Consider the following 24,973-nt stretch of genomic DNA (forward strand, 5'->3'; position numbering starts at 1 on the left):
CTACACTGAGAGAGTATTTGGCCGCAATATCTGCCTGCCATGCGGGGTGGATGGACAGACCGGTGGGGTGCCATCCCTTGGTCTCCAGGTTTATGAAGGGGGTTCGTCACCTGCGTCCAGCTAGGACCCGCACAATGGCGAGCTGGGATCTGGATGTGGTCTTGGCAGATTTGGCAAAGCCGACTTTCGAACAGTTGGAGTCTGCCTCACTGAAACACCTCTATGAAGGTGGTTTTCTTGGTAGCGATTACTTCCATGAAGAGGGTGGATGAGCTCCATGCTCTTTTGGTAACTTCTGAGTCCTACCGGATGGACACTGAGGGAAGGAGTGTGTCTCTCCGCCCTAACCCTTCATTCCTCCCAGAGGTTCTGTCAGACAGGCATGTGAACATCTGTTTTTAACCTGTCTGCTTACAACCGCCCCGGCAGTGGCAGGGGAGTCTGGGCCTCCCTTTTTATTTTATTTATTTATTTTATTTCACCTTTATTTAACCAGGTAGGCAAGTTGAGAACAAGTTCTCATTTACAATTGCGACCTGGCCAAGACAAAGCAAAGCAGTTCGACACATACAACGACACAGAGTTACACATGGAGTAAAACAAACATATAGTTAATAATACAGTATAAACAAGTCTATATACGATGTGAGCAAATGAGGTGAGATAAGGGAGGTAAAGGCAACAAAAAAAGTAAATACAATATAGCAAGTAAAACACTGGAATGGTAGATTTGCAGTGGAAGAATGTGCAAAGTAGAAATAAAAAATAATGGGGTGCAGAGGAGCAAAATAAATAAATAAATAAAATAAATACAGTAGGGAAAGAGGTCGTTGTTTGGCTAAATTATAGGTGGGCTATGTACAGGTGCAGTAATCTGTGAGCTGCTCTGGCAGTTGGTGCTTAAAGCTAGTGAGGGAGATAAGTGTTTCCAGTTTCAGAGATTTTTGTAGTTCGTTCCAGTCATTGGCAGCAGAGAACTGGAAGGAGAGGCGGCCAAAGAAAGAATTGGTTTTGGGGGTGACCAGAGAGATATACCTGCTGGAGCGTGTGCTACAGGTGGGTGATGCTATGGTGACCAGCGAGCTGAGATAAGGGGGGACTTTACCTAGCAGGGTCTTGTAGATGACATGGAGCCAGTGGGTTTGGCGACGAGTATGAAGCGAGGGCCAGCCAACGAGAGCGTACAGGTCACAACGGTGGGTAGTATATGGTGCTTTGGTGACAAAACGGATTGCACTGTGATAGACTGCATCCAATTTGTTGAGTAGGGTATTGGAGGCTATTTTGTAAATGACATCGCCAAACTCGAGGATAGGTTCGGATGGTCAGTTTTACAAGGGTATGTTTGGCTGCATGAGTGAAGGATGCTTTGTTGCGAAATAGGAAGCCAATTCTAGATTTAACTTTGGATTAGAGATGTTTGATGTAGGTCTGGAAGGAGAGTTTACAGTCTAACCAGACACCTAGGTATTTGTAGTTGTCCACGTATTCTAAGTCAGAGCCGTCCAGAGTAGTGATGTTGGACAGGCGGGCAGGTGCAGGCAGCGATCGGTTGAAGAGCATGCATTTAGTTTTACTTTTATTTAAGAGCAATTGGAGGCCACGGAAGGAGAGTTGTATGGCATTGAAGCTTGCCTGGAGGGTTGTTAACACAGTGTCCAAAGAAGGGCCAGAAGTATACAGAATTGTGTCGTCTGTGTAGAGGTGTATCAGAGACTCACCAGCAGCAAGAGCGACATCATTAACGTATACAAAGAAGAGAGTCGGTCCAAGAATTGAACCCTGTGGCCCCCCATAGAGACTGCCAGAAGTCCGGACAGCAGACCCTCCGATTTGTCACACTGAACTCTATCAGAGAAGTAGTTGGTGAACCAGGCGAGGAAATAATTTGAGAAACCAAGCATCCATGCGGCATGCTATCCCCTGTGAGGGCACTGGCTGCCTATGTGGAGCAGACCAGCTCTTTGTCTCACTGGATCATGGACATGATTACAACAGCATACCTCCTGGCTGGCAGGCCAGTCCTGGGATCTGTGGTGGCACATTCAACACGAGGTGTGGCTGCATCCTGGGCTCTACTGAGAGGAGTGCCCTTCACTGACATTTGTGCTGCGGCCAGCTGGGCTTCCTCTTGCACCTTTGCTAAGTATTATCGGGTAAATGTGGCACCTCCCTCTGCGGTTGGTTCAGTGGTCCTGGGCATCGTCTTCCCTTCCGGGGACTGTGCCGGGACCCCCTTCCACATTGACAGCCCCTGCGTCTCAGTCCCGTGCTGGAACTTTACCGCTGGCTGGCCAGGTCTCTCTAGCACCGACTAATCTGGTACGGGTATAACAATATATTGGAGTGATCCAATATAGTGAAACATAACAGAGGTTACGTATGTAACCACGGTTATGTGAGCTATATGGATCACTCCAATCCTCTACGGTGCTAGAGGCGCCTCAAAAATGATGTAGAAAACGTGTGGCGGCCCTGGGGTCTATATATGGGGCGGACCCCAGCCGTGACACAAGTGTACACTTGAGTAAATCTGTAAATCCTCACCTCGGATGTATCCCTCTGCCGCGGAGTGATACCAATATATTTGAGTGATCCATATAGCTCACATAACTGTGGTTGCATACAGTACATAACCCTCGATGTACAGACCTAGCTTTCTCCTTCCTCTGAGCTCTAGCGATGGGGATTGTAGCCTACTGTTAGAGACAAATTCATTAATTTACCCAAATGGCACTTTTACAGTTTGGCATTGTGGCCAAGAAATGTTATGTTTATGTCTACCCCACTATCGGTTTGGCACTGTTCACACTTTCAAACCTGCTGTCCCACCATGTGGGTCCCTCTCAAGCTGTAAGAGTTACATAACCAATGATATGTCAACCAGACACAAACACAACAACAACTGGAACATGAAAAGCTGTGACAGATGCAAATGAAGCTAGAACAGACTGAAGCTAGAACAGCTAGAACAGACTGAAGCTAGAACAGACTGAAGCTAGAACAACTAGAACAGACTGAAGCTAGAACAGACTGAAGCTAGAACCGACTCAAGCTAGAACAGACTGAACAGACTGAAGCTAGAACAGCTAGAACAGACTGAAGCTAGAACAGACTGAAGCTAGAACAGCTAGAACAGACTGAAGCTGGAACAGTTAGAAAACACTGAAGCTAGATCAGCTAGAACAGCTAGAACAGACTGAAGCTGGAACAGTTAGAAAACACTGAAGCTAGATCAGCTAGAACAGCTAGAACAGACTGAAGCTAGAATAGACTGAAGCTAGAACAACTAGAACAGACTGAGTAAACAAAGACAGCATAAAGAGAAAGGTAGACCGTGGTTGGCTGTAAAAGTGTAATAGTGAAAGGTTGCTTCGTGACCTTTTGGGGTCGGGATGCTTTGCATCCAGTTTGCATTCCTCCATCATAGTAATGTAGAGAGTGGGAGCGGAAGACTACTTATCTCTACTGTGGTGCAGTCTGGTCTCGTAGACTAGACGTAACATAGTAAACGTAAATCCGGCACACTCAAACGAGTATGATATGTTACGTTTGGTATGGTTACATGAGACAGAATGATACCTACGGTAAAAATAAAAGTAAGGTGGTTGGTCGGGGTGGATAGGTGGTCAGGGTGGATAGGTGAGTGTATTATGTGAATGTCTAGCAACCCAAAGGTTTCAAGTTTGAATCTCATCACGGACAACTTTAGCATTTTAGCTGATAAGCAACTTTTCAACTACTTAGCATGTTAGCTAACCCTTCCCCTAACCCTAACCTTAACACTTCAAGCTAACCCTTCTCCTAACCCTAACCTTAATCCTTTAACCTAAGTCCAAAACTTAACCCTAACCCCTAACCTTAAACCCTAACCTTATCCCCTAGCCAGCTAGCTAATGTTAGCTACCTATTTAGAATTAGTAACATACAGTATCATACGTTTTGCAAATTTGTAACTTATTGTAAGTTTTGCGAATTCGTAACATATAATACGAATTGTAATTCATAACATATTATATGAAATGGGTGACGAACATCCACAAATTAATACATACAGTTGAAGTCGGAAGTTCACATACACTTAGGTTGGAGTCATTAAAACTCGTTTTTCAACAACTCCACACATTTCTTGTTAACAAACTATCGTTTTGTCAAGTCAGTTAGGACATGTACTTTGTGCATGACACAAGTCACTTTTTCCAAGAATTGTTGACAGACAGATTACTTCACTTATAATTCACTGTATCACAATTCCAGTGGGTCAGAAGTTTACTTACACTAAGTTGACTGTGCCTTTAAACAGCTTGGAAAATTTCAGAAAATTATGTCATGGCTTTAGAAGCTTCTGATAGGCTAATTGACATCATTTGAGTCAATTGGAGGTGTACCTGTGGATGTATTTCAAGGCCTACCTTCAAACTCAGTGCCTCTGCTTGACATCATGGGAAAATCAAAAGAAATCAGCCAAGACCTCAGAAAAAATATTGGAGACCTCCATAAGTCTGGTTCATCCTTGGGAGCAATTTCCAAACGCCTGAAGGTACCACGTTAATATGTACGAACAATAGTACGCAAGTATAAACACCATGGGACCACGCAGCCTTCATACCACTCAGGAAGGAGATGCGTTCTGGAAGGAGATGAACGTACTTTGGTGCGAAGAGTGCAAATCAATCTCAGAACAACAGCAAAGTACTTTGTGAAGATGCTAGAGGAAACAGGTACAAAAGTATCTATATCCACAGTACAACGAGTCCTATATTTTTGGAGAAATGCCCTCTGGTCTGATGAAAGAAGAATAGAACTGTTTGGCCATCATTATGTTTGGAGGACAAAGGGGGAAGCTTGCAAGCCAAAGAATACCATCCCAAACGTGAAGCACTGGGGTGGCAGCACCATGTTGTGGTGGTGCTTTGCTGCAGGAGGGACTGGTGCACTTCACAAAATAGATGGCGTCATGAGGGAGGGTAAATTATGTGGACATTTTGAAGCAACATCTCAAGACATCAGTCAGGCAGTTACAGCTTGGTCGCAAATTGGTCTTCCAAATGGACAATGACCCCAAGCATACTTCCAAAGTTTTGGCAAAATAGGTTAAGGACAACAAAGTCAAGGTATTATAGTGGCCATCATAAAGCCCTGACCTCAATCCCACAGAAAATTAATGGGCAGAACTGAAAAAGCGTGTGACAGCAAGGAGGCCTACAAACCTGACTCAGTTACACCAGCTCTGTCAGGAGGAATGGGCCAAAATTCACCCAACTTATTGTGGGAACAATTTAAAGGCAATGCTATCAAATACTAATTGAGTGTATGTGAACTTCTGACCCACTGGGAATGTGAAAGAAATAAGAGCTAAAATAAATCATTCTCTGTACTACTATTCTGACATTTCACATTCTTAAAATCAAGTGGTGATCCTAGCTGACCTAAAACATGGATTAAATGTCAGGAATTGTGAAAAAGTGAGTTTAAATGTATTTGGCTAAGGTGTATGTAAACTTCCGTCTTCAATTGTACCATACGAAATGTAAGTGTCTCGGATTTACGTACAGACTAATACGAAATGCTCTGGGATCAGGTTGTGCGGTGAAATGTGATATTTACCTACTCCTACTCTCTCCACCCACTCTTTCTCTCTGGTTTTCTCTCACCATCTCACTATCACGCTTGGTGTGTCATTCTCATTATCTTTCTTTCTCAATCTGATTATCTCTCTCTCCCTCTCCCTCTTCCTCTCTCTCTCTCTCCCTCTCTCCCCCTCTCTCTCTCTCTCTCCCTCTCTCTCTCTCTCTCTCTCTCCTCTCTCTCTCTCTCTCTCTCTCTCTCTCTCATTTCCCCTTCTCATGATCTGTGTCACAAGTGTGTTTTTACCTCTATGTTATCATGGGGCACAGAGGGATGGTTATTCCCCAGGCATCTATTATATGTTCATAGTATAACAACGTCATTGCACTTTTCCTCTGAGGTTTGTTCTTTTGCATTTCATTCTTACTGCTCTTACTCATATGTGTCTGTTACTGTAGTGGCATACTTATTTGTGTACGTGAAGAATACCTCCTAAAATGACGTTTTTTTAAAATTATGTTATATTCTAATCTGTTATATTCTATTCTATTCTGTTCTATTCTATTATTTTCTATTCTGTTGTGTTCTGTTCTATTCTGTTATATTATATTCTGTTCTATTCTATTCTGTTATATTATATTCTGATCTATTCTATTCTGTTCTGTTATATTCTATTATATTCTATTCTGTTATATTCTGTTATATTCTGTTCAATTTGGTTCTATTCTATTTTGTTCTATTCTATTATATTGATTGTAGCTATACCCATGCTATTATGCTTCTACTCTGGCATTAGTGGGTATACCTGAGTTATGGCAGGAGTTGCAAAAGTCCTCTGTGGACCTTTCAGAGCTGACTGGGCTGTCTCTCTGAGTGGAGGAGTTTGACACCTCTGCAGGGGTACCCCCTAATTAATGTCAAGGCCCTGTTCATGATGCTGTGGCATGATGATGTGTGAACAATAATATGCCACTAAGTCACCTACTACTGTACAGCTACATCACCCCTCCCTCCCAGCCTCCCTCCCTTTCCTCCTCCCTCCCTTTCTCCCTCCCTGGCCAAGAATCAGCAAAATCAAATGCTGGGTACTTTTCAGCACTAAGTACAGTACACAGCCAACAGTATAAATCAGACAGTAAAAGACAGACCAATAGCAATGATAGAGAAAGTGATGAAAGAAATTGACAGGATGTCGGGGTTAGGTGTTGTAATCCCTGGCAATGAAGCCAGAGAGTGTGTTTCTGCCATGGTAGCTTCTACAATAAAAGATGCCTCTGACAGGCTATGCATGAACCCAGTGCACCTGAAAAAAGTACTGCTAAGGCCACACCACCATGAAACTACAGAACAGCCTGGTGCAAAAAGTGTTCAGCATTGTTGATGAAAAATGTGGATTCTGGCAAATTCCTCTCGATGAGAAATATTCTAAACTAACCACATTTATGTATCCTGTTGGAAGGTTCAGGTTACTCCACTGGCAGTGAGGTCTTCCAGAGATCGATGGAGTAGCTGTTTGTTGGGCAGCCATGTGAGATGGTGGTGGATGAAATCCTGGTGTGGGGAGGCCCACTAGGTAAACACGATGAGCCCCTCATACAGGTCCTCAACAGGATTAGGGCTGTCAACTTGGAGCTGAATCCAGAGAAGGGCCGATTCAGGCTCCATGAGGTTCCCTACGGCAGTCACCTCCTCAGAGCCGACGAGGTGAAACCTGACCCAGAAATAAGACAGAGGCCATCAGGCAGAAGAGAAGCAGGCCCTGCAGCCACAGGTGACGGGCCCCTCCGCCAGCTCCTCCATCAGGACACTAAATGGTGCTGGTAGGAGCAACATGACCCTGCCTTCACCAAAGTACTGCTCTCCAGGAGTACTGCTGTCCAGCACAGCAGTACTCCAGTACTATGATGTGGGCTGCAGTGGGCAAACCACTGGTCCTATCTGCAGATGCGTCCCAGCATGGTCTCGGAGCAGTATGTTTATAACAAATCAAATCATATTGTATTAGTCACATGCGCAGAATACAACTGGTGTAGACCTTACAGTGAAATGCTTACTTACAAGCCCCTAACCAACAATGCAGTTTAACAAAAATACAGATAAGAATAATAGATAAAAGTAACAAGTAATTAAAGAGCAGCAGTGAAATAACAATAGCGAGACTATATACAGGGGGTACAGATACAGTTAATGTAGGCCAGTGGTGTTTGCATCAAGAGCACAGACGGAGACTGAGACACGTTATGCTCAGATAGAGAAAGAGATGTTGACCCTTGTTTTCACCTGTGTTACACTCAGATAGAGAAATAGATGTTGACCCCTGTTTTCGCCTGTGTTACGCTCAGATAGAGAAAGAGATGTTGACCCCTGTTTTCACCTGTGTTACGCTCAGATAGAGAAATAGATGTTGACCGCTGTTTTCGCCTGTGTTACGCTCAGATAGAGAAAGAGATGTTGACCCCTGTTTTCACCTGTGTTACGCTCAGATAGAGAAAGAGATGTCGAACCTTGTTTTCGCCTGTGTTACGCTCAGATAGAGAAAGAGATGTTGACCCTTGTTTTCACCTGTGTTACGCTCAGATAGAGAAAGAGATGTTGACCCCTGTTCTCACCTGTGTTACGCTCAGATAGAGAAATAGATGTTGACCCCTGTTTTCGCCTGTGTTACGCTCAGATAGAGAAATAGATGTTGACCCCTGTTTTCGCCTGTGTTACACTCAGATAGAGAAATAGATGTCGAACCTTGTTTTCGCCTGTGTTACGCTCAGATAGAGAAAGAGATGTTGACCCTTGTTTTCACCTGTGTTACGCTCAGATAGAGAAAGAGATGTTGACCCTTGTTTTCACCTGTGTTACGCTCAGATAGAGAAAGAGATGTTGAACCTTGTTTTCGCCTGTCAGAAGTTTCATGATTTCATATACGGGCGAGCAGTGGTGGTAGAGACAGACCACCAACATCTGAGCACTATCCTGCGGAAGCCTCTGCACACTGCATCCTCACATCTGCAAGAGATCATGATGAAGCTTCAATGGATGTGGTTTACAAAAGAAGCAAGAAGCTGTTTGTAGCTGAAGCGGTACAGTGTACAGCTACATCACCCCTCCTTCCCTCCCTCCCTCCCTCCCTGACTGAGTATCAGCCCAATGGAATGCTAGGCGCTATGTACAGTACACATCCAATAGCATCAATTTGACAGTGACAGACAGATTATTGATATTTCGATGCCCCACAACATCAATCAAAGGTACCGGCACAGAGAGAAAAGAAACGACAGATATGTAGATTGTCCAATAGCATAAATCAATAGTTGTGTGGACATTAAGAAAAGAGGAATGACATTTGTTGGGAGGCCCAGTAGCATCACTCTGTAATTACTGACACACAGTGAAAGGAGAAATGACAGATATGTTGACGTCAACAGAACTAATATCCCCCAGGTTGGCTTTGGAGTGGGGGTGGAAACTTCCTGGAATGTTCAATAAATTGGAGGTGTCAGAGTTATTGTTGCCTCTGGCTCTCTTTTTGACAGAGGGAACTATGAACGTTCCCAATTTGAGCTGTGTGCCAACAGCCACGACTATAAACTCTGTCAAAAACAGTTATGGAATGAAAGCACTGGGCTGTTGACCTGTTAAGAAGGCAGCCTTGTGTACTGCACATATGCCTTTCTCTCATCTGGCTGGCAGGATTGAAAAAGTGTGTGTGTGTTTGAATGCAGCACACCAAATGCAGAGTACCTTTCCAGTCAGTCCCCCCTCTCACCTTCCCCAATCTCTCTGCTCTGCTCTCTCGCCTCCTTTCTCTCCTTCCCTCCCCCTCTCCCAGCTCCCTCTAGGCTACTTCTTTCTTATTCTCTCTCCTTCCCTCCCCCTCTACTTATCTCTTAGCTTCTCTCTCCTTCCTTCCCTCCCTCTCTCACTCCTCTCTTATGTTCTCTACACTCCTCCTCTATTAAACCATACTCTCCCCCATGTGAGTAATGCAGAGGTCCAAGTGGAGGTTCTGGTGATTTTCAGGGTCAAATGCAGTGAATGACCACAAGGAAAAGCATGCATGCATCCAACAGCAACCCAGCTCCAAATCTGCCATCTTGCCTACATTATAAAACAAGTGCATGTTGACTACACAGTTTTGCAAGCTATGTGGTATAGTATAGAATGATGTGTGCACTTAATGCAAAAAGTTTGAAAACATGCCATGTATAACCAGTTTAAAAGGTTCATAATTACTAAGAACCATTTCCAATTGCACTTTTTCTCCCAAAGTAAGGATACGAAAGTCAACTGAAAGTCGAGGGAGCGCACACACGCAAATGCTTTCCAGCAGCGATGAGCGAGCCCAAGCTCGAGCTCCGCTATACAACAACAGCTTGGGAGGAAACATCACGTGGTGACACATCTCCGGGACTGACGTCATCGTCCCCATCTCCAAGCAACCTCTCCATCAGCACTCGCGTCACCGCGCGCCGAGCCGCACGGTTGCCTGGCAACCTCTGCCTTGCGCTTGCGCCCAGGCTTGTGCTTCGCTCGAAGTTCTGACGCGAGTGTGACGTTAATGAGGTGGGTATCAATTTGTTAGCCTATAGCAGCGAGAGAGGAGGAGTTTCCCATGAACACTGTGGCTGTCTGCATTCCACAGGAGCGCACAGGCAGACCGAACAGTGCGGTAGCCGGGGTTGTGACCGGCCAAATCAACCTGTAAATAGTTCTAACTGATACGGCTGGCACACTTTAGTGTACACTTCAGTGTACATTTATGTAGATATTTCTTTAAAAGAAGGAAAATAAAAAAGTGAAATGCTGTTTTTCATTATACTTTTCTCATATTTACTGCAACTAATATCCTTATAGAATGACTTGTATAGCTGTCTGTAACAACCGATTAAACTGTGAGAGGAGCTGGTGCACCTACATCCAATAAGGTAAGACACGGCAAGTTCTTATGATTCTTTGGAAAAATCTGGTTTGATTTTCAAAGTGGATCTATAATGGACATATATAATAATGTTTTATTTATTTATTGAGACCGTTTTTATTTGTTTTACTCGGGCAGCCTGTGTGCGCCGAGCTGCCATTGCCATTTTCTTAACACTTAACAATTCTGTATTGTGTGTTATGTTATAAATGTCTACATGTCTATTAAGCATAGACTTTTCATATTTGGGCATGTTTAGTATGACGCCAGCGCTTCAAAAGCCGTATTTAATAGAATTAATATATGGTTAGAGCAGTAATTCAATTTAGTGCAAACTTGAAGATTTGACAGACATGAAATGATGTGCTCTATCTTGAATTATTTTGTGCATGATGATGCAATGGCAATGTTAATTCAGAATCTTTGCGTTTTTTAATAGTAATTGTGGAAGAACTACGCCTAGTTAAATGTGTAGCCTAATGATTATAATTATAACGTTATTATCAATAATGATAATAATACATTGATAATGTAATGCATTAGGCCTAACAAATGATAACACACTAATAGGCCTACAATAAAAATAAAACAAAGCCATTAATCATAGGCGTCTGCGCATTTGATATTTCAAATTTGTACTTTTGTAACGCAGGTACTACACACCATTTTTATCCTATCCTTTGGAATATAATAATCATCATGGTGATCATGATGGAGAGCAGCCAGGGGGCCCAGCCCAACCTTACCCAGGGAAGGCCTCTCCAGGTCGGCTTCTATGAGATCATCAGCACACTGGGGAAAGGAAACTTTGCCGTGGTCAAACTGGCAAGGCACAAAGTCACCAAAACACAGGTCAGCATCCCAAATCATTCATTACCAATGGTTCCATGTCATATTTTACTCATTTCTAAATCACACGGACACACCTGAAAAGAACAAAAACATCTGGTAGAATCATATCAGCCTCTCACAGTGCATTTGTCCTGGATATAGTAGACCTTATCGTGTGTTTACAGTTTGCTGTGTTGGTTGGTTGTCCACTGCCAGGTGGCCATAAAGATCATTGACAAGACGAGACTAAACCCATCCGACCTAGAGAAGATCTACAGGGAGGTCCAGATCATGAAGCTGCTGAACCACCCCCATATCATCAAACTCTACCAGGTGTGTGTTGTCTCTATTATGATCCACTGTTCCACTGGGGGGGGGGGGTTCTGTTATTTTAGGTGTGTTGACTGACACGCTATCCATCACGGATATTGCTGAGTGACTGGGCTGTATGTTTGGCTATGTGTCCACAGAGAGACACAAGAGCTGAGTGGGTTCCGGGACGAATAACACAGGCACAGTAAACAGGAGAGGTAGAGGGCCTATTCTTTGTATATATTTTTTATTTTACCTTTATTTAACTTAAAGGACAAGGAGTAGGCATGGACGTGTGGTGGCTTGGAAGAGATGAAATGTATGGCTGAAATGGAAAGGAAGGTTTCACTGTTTGTGTTATGGTACATCTGGGTTTATATACACACACACACACACATCTTTTTTCAATCAGCAGTTTTCTGCCCTTTGTTCAGTTCTGTGCTGTTTTGCTGGTTTTGAGGATTACTGGACGTCCGGATTTAAGAGAGTGACTGCTGAGGGATTTAAGAGAGTGACTGCTGAGGGATTTAAGAGGGTGACTGCTGAGGGATTTAAGAGGGTGACTGCTGAGGGATTTAAGAGGGTGACTGCTGAGGGATTTAAGAGGGTGACTGCTGAGGGATTTAAGAGGGTGACTGCTGAGGGATTTAAGAGGGTGACTGCTGAGGGATTTAAGAGAGTGACTGCTGAGGGATTTAAGAGGGTGACTGCTGAGGGATTTAAGAGGGTGACTGCTGAGGGATTTAAGAGGGTGATGGATTTAAGAGAGTGACTGCTGAGGGATTTAAGAGGGTGACTGCTGAGGGATTTAAGAGGGTGACTGCTGAGGGATTTAAGAGAGTGACTGCTGAGGGATTTAAGAGGGTGACTGCTGAGGGATTTAAGAGGGTGACTGCTGAGGGATTTAAGAGAGTGACTGCTGAGGGATTTAAGAGGGTGACTGCTGAGGGATTTAAGAGGGTGACTGCTGAGGGATTTAAGAGGGTGACTGCTGAGGGATTTAAGAGGGTGACTGCTGAGGGATTTAAGGGGTGACTGCTGAGGGATTTAAGAGGGTGACTGCTGAGGGATTTTAAGGGATTTAAGGGTGACTGCTGAGGGATTTAAGAGGGTGACTGCTGAGGGATTTAAGAGGGTGACTGCTGAGGGATTTAAGAGGGTGACTGCTGAGGGATTTAAGAGGGTGACTGCTGAGGGATTTTTAAGAGGGTGACTGCTGAGGGATTTAAGAGGGTGACTGCTGAGGGAGGGTGACTGCTGAGGGATTTAAGAGGGTGACTGCTGAGGGATTTAAGAGGGTGACTGCTGAGGGATTTAAGAGGGTGACTGCTGAGGGATTTAAGAGGGTGACTGCTGAGGGATTTAAGAGGGTGACTGCTGAGGGATTTAAGAGGGTGACTGCTGAGGGATTTTTGTGAGTGACTGCTGAGGGATTTAAGAGGGTGACTGCTGAGGGATTTAAGAGAGTGACTGCTGAGGGATTTAAGAGGGTGACTGCTGAGGGATTTAAGAGGGTGACTGCTGATCGATTTAAGAGGGTGACTGCTGACTGCTGAGGGATTTAAGGGATTTAAGAGTGACTGCTGACTGCTGAGGGATTTAAGAGGGTGACTGCTGAGGGATTTAAGAGGGTGACTGCTGAGGGATTTAAGAGGGTGATCTGAGGGATTTAAGAGGGTGACTGCTGAGATTGCTGAGGGATTTAAAGAGTGACTGCTGAGGGATTTTGACTGCCCTGATCGATTTTCCACACCCGAAATCCTGGGTAAAGATCTTATTAGAAGGTCCCCGTCCCCCCCCCTCTCCCACACACACACACGCACATGCACACGCACACGCACACACACACACACACACACACACACACACACACACACACACACACACACACACACACACACACACACACACACACACACACACACACACACACACACAACGCTTGGAGTTGGACAGGAAAGCCTGATGTGTCATATGTCTTCCAGAGGACGAGCCACCACTGTGAGCAAATTAGTACTGAGGGATAGTCCTCCTAAAGCTAATCAGCATTTCCAATCAGGGCTCACAGTAATGGTCAGATCTGACAGTGCTGCTGTGCTCTCGACAGCCAGGAAACGTCTCACTTTAGAGGAGTCACTGGATGACTAATGGCTCTGAGCTGGGCAACCTTGTGATCCGGAGGTCACATCCTCTCCCTCTCATCCTTCTGTTACACTAACAAACAGTGGGGGATTGGAAATGAGGCAAACAATTACATTGAAAAAAGCCACAATCTATTTGCAATATTAAAGCTGATCCACCACCACCAAAAAAAAACCTCCAAAATAACACCAAAGTGTTGAACCCCGACCTTTAGATATGCTGACCTTTAGATACTGAATGCTCTTTTGTGAACAAAATGACACTTTTTCCCCTGTACTTCTGGAGATGACCACAGCCTGTTGTCTTTTTCTCTTTATTTCTTTCTTTCTCTTTCTTTCTCTTTCTTTCATTTTCTCTCTCATTCACACACTCCCTGTCACGCCCTGGTCTATATTTATTATGTTTATCTTCATTTATTGGGTCAGGCCAGGGTGTGACATGGGTTTATTTGTGGTGTGTTTCGTCTTGGGGTTGTGTGGGGTGTATAGCATAGTCTATGGCTGCCTGAGGCGGTTCTCAATCAGAGTCAGGTGATTATCGTTGTCTCTGACTGGGAACCATATTTAGGTAGCCATATTCTTTGAGTGTTGTCGTGGGTGATTGTTCCTGTCTCTGTGTCTTCACCAGATAGGACTGTTTAGGTTTTCACGTTCTGTTTGTTGTTTTTGTATTGTTAGTGTTTTTTCGTTCTTCAATAAATATGTCTCAAAAGTACCACGCTGCATTTTGGTCCGCTCCTCCTTCAACAGAAGAAAGCCGTTACACTCCCCCACACAACACTCTTCAAGGGGCCAGTATGAGGGGCCCTTAACGTGCCAGACCACTTCCCTGGAAGCCTGTATGACATCAGCAGCACCTCTAGGGTGAGAGGGACAAAGAGTGGTGCTCATCTCTCTCAGACGAAGACTAGAGACTATGTGGAGCGTTTGTGTATCCCTAACCATTACGGCTGCCCAGGACCTCTCTGTCTCTCACGCAGTTAGAACAATGAAAGAGAAACTGGTTTGGAAATTAAACGAGGCTATGAAATGACTGCCATTGTTGTTGATTCGTTACTTAGCTAGCGTTAGGTTTTGGTTTATTGAGTCCTGGCAGTGATGTTTATCAGGCTTTCATTCCTAAGAAGTGGTAGTGACACAACATTCCCAACAACAACAACTGGTGACAGACAACACAGTTTAGTGGGAACACGGGTTTGAACTGTTGTGTGTTTTTGCCTGTGTGGACTCATGTTCGTATCGTGTTCGTGTCCTATAAATAAAGAGCATACAGGAAGTGCCTGTCATCTCTGTTATGCAACCGTTCATATCATGGAAAGTCAGCATGCCCAGTGTGTGTGTGTGACAGGAGTTATGGAACAGGAAGGGGGTAGTGTGGTCAGAGGAAAATGAAGGTTGCTAGAAAATGTCCCCAGTGCTCAGTCCTGGCTCTGCTAAAACACTCACAGAGTGAAAAGTTCTCTCTCCTCACATCATCACGGTATGTTTGTGCGTGTATACTTTTAGCTAACTTCTCCTCTATGTCTCTCTTTGTGTTTCTCTTAGGTAATGGAGACTAAAGATATGCTGTACATTGTGACAGAATACGCCAAAAATGGAGAGATGTTCGGTGAGGATCAAATAAAATATCCCTTTGTTGTAACCTGTGTTGGGCACAGTGGAGGCTGCTGAGGGGAGGACAGCTCATAATAATGGCTGGAATGGAGCGAATGGAATGGAATCAAACACATTGAAGACGTGGTTTCCATACGTTTGATACCAGTCCATCGACTCCATTCCGGACCTTATTATGAGCCGTCCTCCCCTCAGCAACCTCCACTGGTTGTGCAGTGTCTCTTTAGGTAATAAAAGGGGTAAAATAGATATGAAGTTCCTCCCTCACCCAGGATGTATAAATGGTTTAGGCATCTGAGTCTAAAACGCCCTCTCTCTCTCTCTCTCTCTCTCTCTCTCTCTCTCTCTCTCTCTCCTCTTGTCCTCCAGACTACTTGACCTCAAACGGGCGCATGAGCGAGGACGAGGCACAGAAGAAGTTCGGGCAGATTCTGACGGCAGTGGATTACTGCCACAGACACCACATCGTTCACAGAGACCTCAAAACTGAGAATCTACTGCTGGATGCCAACATGAACATCAAACTGGCCGGTGAGTCTGTCTGGGAGATAACACAAACATCAAACTGGCCATGAGTCTGTCTGGGAGACAACACGAACATCAAACTGGCCGTGAGTCTGTCTGGGAGATAACATGAACATCAAACTGGCTGTGAGTCTGTCTGGGAGATAACATGAACATCAAACTGGCTGTGAGTCTGTCTGGGAGATAATAGATAGCAGACTCCCCTCTATCCTTTATGGTTCTCTACGTGATTCCCAGACTTCTTAATCTCTCTACTGAAGAGAAGACCTGCATCACTGTAATTAAAAGATTGTTACTGGGTCTGAGTGCTAATGAATTGCCAACTGCCAAGAACTAGAAGGATCTTTAGGGTGAAATAGCAGGGTCATAGCAGGCCTGATCTGATGCCACAGAGAGCCAGGGTGACAATCTGTATTCAGTAAACACACACACACACAAACAAACACACACACACTGCCAGAAAGCAAGACAGTGCCCAGCGGGTCAACCTCAGTGCCTCATTGTGGCAGGACAATCAGAGCTCTGTGTCAGAGCCCAGGGTGATATTAGCTCAGATGCTATCTGGCCTTTCATCTGTCATTATGTGATTAACATTACGCAATATCAACAAGAAAAAACTCTGTAGCCAGCAGGGAATACAGGACTCAAACAACCACGAGTTTCACAAACTAACCAATCTCTTTCTCCTTCCTGTTCAGACTTTGGATTCGGTAACTTCTACAACGCAGGCGAGCCTCTGTCTACGTGGTGCGGCAGCCCCCCTTACGCAGCACCCGAGGTGTTCGAGGGGAAGGAGTACGAAGGGCCACAGTTGGATATCTGGGTAAGGGCTGACAGGGAAACTGTACACAATGTGTTTTGAACCGTAGTTCTACCATCTTCATGTCAAACCAATGAATAGTGAAATAAAGGGAGAGGCCATTTGTTGACGTTCTCCTCCTGGTGTCTTTCCTCTAAAGAGTCTGGGCGTGGTTCTGTACGTTCTCGTGTGCGGTTCCCTTCCGTTCGACGGGCCCAGCCTCCCTGCCCTCAGACAGAGAGTCACAGAGGGGCGCTTCAGAATCCCCTTCTTCATGTCTCAAGGTACCCATCGCACCATGGCAACCACACAGTGACACATTTCATAGTGTGATTGGACTGATACATTGATTGATAAAATGACTGGTTTATATTATATAAAAGCATATGCTGTAGCATCAGACTGACCTTGCTTTCCCTTGTATCGCCCTCCCTACCTCCCTTCTCCCTCCGTACCTCCCTTCTCCCTCCCTACCTCCCTTCTCCCTCCCTATCTCTTCCGCCCTCCCTATCTTTCCCTCCCTCCCTATCTCTCCCTCCCTTCTCCCTCCCTATGTCTTCTGCCCTCCCTATTTCTCCCTCCCTTCTCCCTCCCTCCTTTCTCCCTCTTCCTCCCTCTTTATTCCCTGCAGACTGTGAGAACCTGATCCGTAGGATGCTGGTGGTAGACCCAGCTAAGAGGATCAGTGTGGCCCAGATCAAGCAGCACCGCTGGATGCTGGCTGACCCCACAGCTCTTCACCAGACCCTCAGCATGACCCTTCCCCTCACAGACTACAACTCTAACCTGGGGGACTACAGCGAGCCTGTCCTGGGCATCATGCAAACCCTGGGCATTGACCGCCAGAGGACCATTGAGGTGAGTGGCTCATTGGTTGATGTGTTAATTGGTTGATTGGTTAATTGGTTTATTGGTGTTATTGTCCTAGAAGGAGGATTAGAGGAGGGTAGGAGTGAGTGGAGCTGGGCCGTTATATAGGTTACAGGTTATAGGTTACAGGTTATAGGTTATGGGTTATAGGTTACAGGTTATAGGTTATGTGTTATAGGTTATGGGTTATAGGTTACAGGTTATAGGTTATGTGTTATAGGTTATGTGTTATAGGTTATGGGTAATAGGTTACAGGTTGTAGGTTATGTGTTATAGGTTATGGGTTATAGGTTACAGGTTATAGGTTATGTGTTATAGGTTATGGGTAATAGGTTACAGGTTGTAGGTTATGTGTTATAGGTTATGGGTTATAGGTTACAGGTTATAGGTTATGTGTTATAGGTTATGGGTAATAGGTTACAGGTTGTAGGTTATGTGTTATAGGTTACAGGTTATAGGTTATGGGTTATAGGTTATGGGTTATGGGTTATAGGTTACAGGTTGTAGGTTATGTGTTATAGGTTATGGGTTATAGGTTATGGGTTATAGGTTACAGGTTGTAGGTTATGTGTTATAGGTTATAGGCTACAGGTTGTAGGTTACAGGTTATAGGTTATGTGTTATAGGTTATGGGTTATAGGTTACAGGTTATAGGTTATGTGTTATAGGTTATGTGTTCTAGGTTATGGGTTATAGGTTACAGGTTATAGGTTATGTGTTATAGGTTATGGGTTATAGGTTACAGGTTGTAGATTACAGGTTATAGGTTATGTGTTATAGGTTATGGGTTATAGGTTACAGGTTCTGGGTTATAGGTTACAGGTTATAGGTTATGGGTTATAGGTTATGGGTTATAGGTTACAGGTTGTAGGTTACAGGTTATAGGTTATGGGTTATAGGTTATGGGTTATAGGTTATGTGTTATAGGTTATGTGTTATATGTTATGTGTTATAGGTTACAGGTTATAGGTTATGGGTTATGGGTTATAGGTTATGGGTTATGGGTTATAGGTTATAGGTTATGTGTTATAGGTTATGTGTTATAGGTTACAGGTTATAGGTTATGGGTTATGGGTTACAGGTTATAGTTTATGGGTTATGGGTTATAGGTTATGGGTTATGGGTTATAGGTTACGGGTTATGGTTAAGGGTTATAGGTTACGGGTTATGGTTAAGGGTTATAGGTTATAGGTTATGGGTTATATGTTACGGGTTATGGTTATGGGTTATAGGTTATGGGTTATGATTATGGGTTATAGGTTATATGTTACGGGTTATGGTTATGGGTTATAGGTTATAGGTTATGGGTTATGGGTTACAAGTTACAGGTTATAGGTTATAGGTTATACAGATCACATAGTACCACAGGAATACAGTATTTGGAGTACACTGTAAAGACTGAGGCAGTGGGGTCGGGTACTGGGTTGAAAATGGTGGTTGCTTTGAGACAGTTAGTCATGTCTGGCAGTAGAGCAGGGTATGTTATGCTGCCTCCCAGGTTGGCACCACAGTCAAACACACCCTGGATCCCTGTACACCTGGGGGACTTAATACTCATTTTGTAGGGAGAATTAGGGGGATAACTGGCATCTGCTTTTAAAGCCTGACACAGTTAGCGGTGAGTAGATGAGCTCCAACAGCAGTCTCTCATGAGATCAGTCTGGGTGAACGCAGTCTGACGGGGTACAGACCTATCTGAGAGAGAAATATATGTAGAGAGAGTGAGAGAGACAAACAGGGGGAGGAATAGTGAATAGCTGGCTAATACAGCCCCTTATATTATGACACCCTTTGGACCAAAATGGCTGACTAACATGTCCTTCTGTTCTGCCCCAGTCTCTGCAGAGCAGCAGCTACAACCACTTCTCAGCCATCTACTACTTACTGTTGGAGAGGATCAGGGAGCACCGAGCCCAGCAGCTCAGCCGTCAGTGTGGGCCCTGGAACCAGAGACCCAGGAGCACCTCTGACTCTGGTACCCCAGAGGCCATCATGGAGGACAGCTTCAGACCTTCAGCCTACCCCATTCAATGCAAGAGCACCCCTCCCATGCACGCGGAGATGGAATATGACCAAGGTGCATTGTTCCAACGTGTGGTGTTCCCGGTGGAAGCCAGTCTGAACCGACTGCTGTGTAACCGCTCCATCTCCCCCAACAGCCTGGTGGAGACCAGCATCAGTGAGGAGGTGCGGCCCCGCGACCTGGAGGAGGAGGTCACACACACCTGCTCGGCCCTCGTCCTGCCCACCACCACCTCCCGGCGACACACCCTGGCCGAGGTCTCTGCTCGCTTCCACCAGTGCAACCCCCCCTGCATCGTTGTCAGCCCCTCCGATGGTGCGTCGTCTGACAGCTGTCTGAGGTCCTCGTCCACCCCCAACCCCGCTCTGCACCCCGCTGTAGGTGGCCTGTCAGCCGTGCTGGCCATTGGGACTGACCCCGGGGCACTGGTCCCCACCGATAGCCCACCGGCCCTCTCCTGTCACCTCCTCCCCCAGGCTCAGGCTGCCAGCTTCCAAGAGGGCCGCAGAGCCTCTGACACCTCCCTCACACAAGGTATGGGTGATGACAGTTTATAGCCATTAGGTATGCATCAGTCCCATCATCCTCATCATCATCATTACTACAGAGAAATGTATCAGTCACATCATCATCTAACCAATCGTCTGCCTATCTCTCTCTCTGTGCACCTCCCCAGGTCTGAAAGCCTTCCGCCAACAGCTGAGAAAGAACACGCGCACGAAAGGCCTTCTGGGCCTGAATAAGATCAAAGGTCTGGCGAGGCAGGTCTGCCCTCCGACCTCAGACCGCAGTAGCCGTGGCACCTGGGGATCAATCGGCCCCACCATCAGTGAGCACCGCAGCATGCTGGAGGAAGTTCTGCACCAGCAAAGGTAAGAGGGAGACACACACACAACCTTACACACGCACCTGCACATAAATACAATCACAGACACATAGTCACCGTAGGTGTCATTCTAACCCCACCTCTCTGTCTCTGTTTACAGGATGCTCCAGATCCAGCACAAGCCCCAACCTCAGCCTCCTTGGCCAGCACCTACCCAGAATCCCCCGTTCTTCCTGTCCCAGCAGCAACCCCCCTCCCCCACCTCAGTCTTCGCCGCCCCCTCCACCCTGTTCGACACCCCTCCCTCCTCCCTCCTCCAGGGGGAACCCCAACACCCCTGCCCTCCCACCAGAGCCCCCTGGCTCTCCAGCATGCCTTCTGGCAGCAACCTCTGGAGTTATCTTCATCCTCCTATGGCTCCTCTTCCTCCTGCTCCTCCTCTTCCTCCTGCTCCTCCTCTTCCTCTCTCTCCCCCGTGGGTACTGCTGCTTACCTCCTCGAGGCTCGACTGCACATAAGCCAGCAGTCCAGCCTCCACCCCCAGACCAACCCCCAGGACCAAGCCCAGGACCAGACCCAGGCTTTCACCAAGGGCCCCTTCCCCCTCATGCCTATGCAGGGGATGTGGAGTCTGGATACAGCCTCAGGGAGAGAGTCTGAGATGCAGGAGCTGGGCTGCGGTGGACAGCAGCAGCTGAGAAGCTGTGTGATGGTGAAGTAATGGAGGGAAAGAAAGGAGAAGCAGAAAACAACAACTTCTTATTGGAACAGAGTGATTGTTCTGCATGACAACCAGAGGACAAAATGTCCTGGTGATGTCATCACTGATGGACAAGAAGGGTAAGCGCTTTTTGACAGTGGGAACAGAACTTTGAGCCGTGGAGTTTCTCACAGACCATCAGATGATGAGCAGATGACGACAGATCAGATCCTCTAAAAGTGTGGGAAAAAAACAATTGGGTAGAAAAACTGAGCAAAGAGGAGAGATTTTTTTTAACTGATGCAAGTCACAAATCTACACTCTTGAACAACATGCAAACACACATCTAGTTGTGTGTGTCTGTGTGTGATCACATAAGCTGAGAATTAAGCAATAACCAAACTCTGGAGTGACGGCTCGGAGGTCTCATCCGAACCCCCAGAGAAGCAATACAGGTCTGGGACCCCCTCTATACAACAGGGGACCTCCGTTCCTCTCCTTTGTCCCTGATGGGGACTCCAACTCACCCCTGTCCCGCTGTGGAGGGGTGAGTGAAAGACTAGTCTTGAAACCCCAACGAGGACTGGTACCATGCTAGATCATTTTAGACCTATTTCAACAGTTTCACTTGTATTTTTTTCATCAAGTTCGAAAACAGGAGGATCCAGTCTTCCTGATTTTGTTTTGTGTTACTTTTCCAGTTTTGCTCACTGTATATAGACCTTAATTACTTATTACTTATTGTTTTCACTTAATTAGAAAAGACCAAAGTTATTTCTTTATTTTTACTTTGTTTGTCTTTTGGAGAAGATATTACTTATTGGTCACATACACATGTTTAGCAGGTGTTATTGTGGGTGTAGCGAAATGCTTGTGTTCCAAACAGTGCAGTAATATCTAACCATACACAACAATACACACAAATCTAAAAGTAAAAGAATGGAATTTAGAAATATAGTAATATTTAGACGAACAATGTCGGAGTCAGGAGTATAAATAATTATATATGTGTGTATGTATATATATATATATACACACATATATATATAGTACCAGTCAAAAGTTTAGACACACCTATTCATTCCAAGGTTTTTCTTTATTTTTACTATTTTCTACATTGTAGAATCATAGTGAAGACATCAAAACTATGAAATAACACATATGGAATCATGTAGTAACCAAAAAAGTGTTAAACAAATCAACATATATTTTATAATTGAAATTCTTCAATGTAGTCCCCCTTTACCTTGATGACATCTTTGCACACTCTTGGCATTCTCTCAACCCTTGAATGAGTAGGTCTGTCCGAACTGTTGACTGGTACTGTATGTATGAGCGCATATGTGTGATTGGATGTATAGACATTGTGGACAGTATGTAGATAGAATATGTAGTATATCTGAAGAATACGTGGATAGAATAGTATATGTACAGCAATAGTTGAATAGGATGGACTTGACGAGAATACAGTATATACATATGAAGTGGGTAAAATGGGATATATAAATATTCTTAAAGTGACCAGTGTTCCATGTCTGTGTACATAGGGTAGCAGCTTTTTAAGGTGCAGGGTTGAGTAACCGGGTGGTAGCTGGCTAGTGACAGTGGCTAAGTTCAGGACAGGGTACTGGTGGAGGCCAGCTTGTGATGGCTATTTAATAGTCAGATGGCCATGATGGTCTTTCAGTCTCTCGGTCCCCGCTTTGATGCACCTGTACTGACCTCGCCTATTTTGTAGCCATCCTACAAACATGCAGTATCATATCTATTCTAAACTTCCAAACTTTCTTTGAAGACAATGTTATTGTGATTTCACAAACTGTGATTTGTTTGTGCTGAGCTTATACTGCTTTCACCAGAGAATAAAAAATGACTTGCTGTGTGACTAAAGCACAATAGGTACTGCTGTTAGCAAGCAGTGTGTGCATGCGTGTGTATGTGTGTGTGCACCTTACAAATAGGTTGATTTTCAATTAATAATTTCTACTCATGTATGGTTACTTTCTAATCATATTCCCTCTGTATTTATGTCATTTTATATGTCTCAATTTGTAAATATTGTCAAAACGTAAGACCCTGAAGACCTATGAGCATGATGTCATTCCCTATCAGGGGAAAACATTTACATTTGAGTCATTTAGTAGACACTCTTATCCAGAACCACTTACAGTAGTGAGTGCAACCATTTCCATAACAAAGCTTTACCCACTATACTTTCACCTCATATGGGCTACGTGTATGCTACATGATGTGGTGCTTTCACACAGCCAGAACAAAGACTTTGGGACTATAGTGCAATATTTCACATTGAAATGCAGAAGAAATGAGAGATAGAGAGATGACATAAGATACTACAGTAACTGCCTGCTGGTGTTCATTCGATTGTTTTTTGTTGTTGTTTTTTTTTGCTTTTTGTATGAATGTACAAGGTTTTCCGACCTTCATAGGGAGCTAGCTGAGTAGAGCAGGTGGTAGAAAGCTTCTGTTTTTTGTTGAACATAGAAATGCATATGTTTAGAAGAAAGGACCCAAACCATTTCACAGTGCTTTCCCTACCTATCGACAACATGGTTGCCTGCTACTGCATGATGGCAGAACTCAAGATTAGCCAAAGAGAGGGCAGCGGAGTAAGAGAAAGAAACTAGGGACTTTCCTCTGTGAAAGCGTTGACTCAAAATGTTAGCTAGTGCTTTCATGTCATACTCTGTGTGGCTCCTGCTATGAGAAAGCTGCTTCTGCCACTAGATGCTATTGCAGGACCATGGCTGTATTTGTTTATGTATTTTCTAAGAAATAGAAAAGTTGTTTCAATGAATTGTCTGTAGGTGGTAAAGGTACAGTATCTAGATAGAGTTGTGCACAGCATGTTTGGGTTTATGTGTTAGGCCTATTTATGTGTGAAGTGGTTTGAAGCCTGAAGCTAAAATGTTGTTTGATAGATTTCTCTCTGAAAGAAGCATTGTTAATATTTCTAAATGACATTTCATTTTGGCTGACTGCACTCACCACCAACACTTGTGCCTTCTTCAGAACAAAGCCCATACCTTCAGAGAATCTCTGCTTTTCTCCAATCAGCACACAGTGAAAACAGGTGGACCGCCATGGGCCAGACACTCATAAGACCCAGTTTTCATACTTTGATTTAACTTGCTGTATTAAAGAAAAAAATAAGCATTGCACTTTACAGTGAATATTTCTCATTTCTGAAATAGGTTTTGTTTTTCCTGATAGTTGAGAAAACTGGTCACAAACGTAGTTTGACTGAACTATTGAAACACTAGTAACCTTTTTGACACAGATCTGTAAGATATCCTTTTTGGCAAAATGTTGGATGTGAAGAAATATGTTTTATGATTTTCCTGATTTGCTACTTGACTGTGTGTGTGTTTGTATGAATGTTATATAGAAAGATTGTTTATTTATGTGGCTATTTATTTGAATAAAATTCACTTCCTAAACATATATTCCAGTTGTTCATCGTAATTTTGTGTAAATGTCATTAGTCATATAATAATACATGCTAATATTTATTAATTAAAAGTAGGCTGATCAACAGCCACTATAGTTGATGTCAAATCAAAATGGAAGACATGGAGAGCTGAAGCAGAAAATGTTCCCAAGAAAACTACTTTGAACGCCACATTCTGAAAGCCGACAAGAAGCACATCGTCCTCTTCACCTGCTGATGATGCACATTGATGATGTTCTAGCCCTCTCTGGTGATGTTCTAGTCATCTGTGATGATGTTTTAGCCCTCTGTGACATTCTAGCCTGCTGCGATGTTGTTCTAGCCTGCTGTGATGATGTTCTAGCCTGATGTGATGATGTTCTAGCCCTCTGTGATGATGTTCT

At 44.4% G+C, this 24,973-nt stretch overlaps 1 protein-coding gene across 1 annotated transcript; it reads left to right on the plus strand.

The window, feature by feature from the left end:
* The first annotated feature begins 10,181 nt into the window (after positions 1-10,181).
* LOC135519061 (serine/threonine-protein kinase SIK2-like) lies at positions 10,182-24,583 on the plus strand. Its single transcript, XM_064944109.1, is given in 12 exon segments — positions 10,182-10,487; positions 11,133-11,332; positions 11,528-11,644; positions 15,310-15,373; positions 15,748-15,909; positions 16,602-16,726; positions 16,863-16,986; positions 17,334-17,560; positions 19,409-20,129; positions 20,272-20,467; positions 20,582-20,753; positions 20,756-24,583. Coding segments are annotated over 11 exon segments (2,448 nt in total). The 5' UTR covers positions 10,182-10,487; positions 11,133-11,179; the 3' UTR covers positions 21,143-24,583.
* The last annotated feature ends 390 nt before the right edge of the window (positions 24,584-24,973 follow it).

Source organism: Oncorhynchus masou, chromosome 29 (assembly GCF_036934945.1).
Source record: "Oncorhynchus masou masou isolate Uvic2021 chromosome 29, UVic_Omas_1.1, whole genome shotgun sequence".
Taxonomy (NCBI): Eukaryota; Metazoa; Chordata; class Actinopteri; order Salmoniformes; family Salmonidae; genus Oncorhynchus; species Oncorhynchus masou.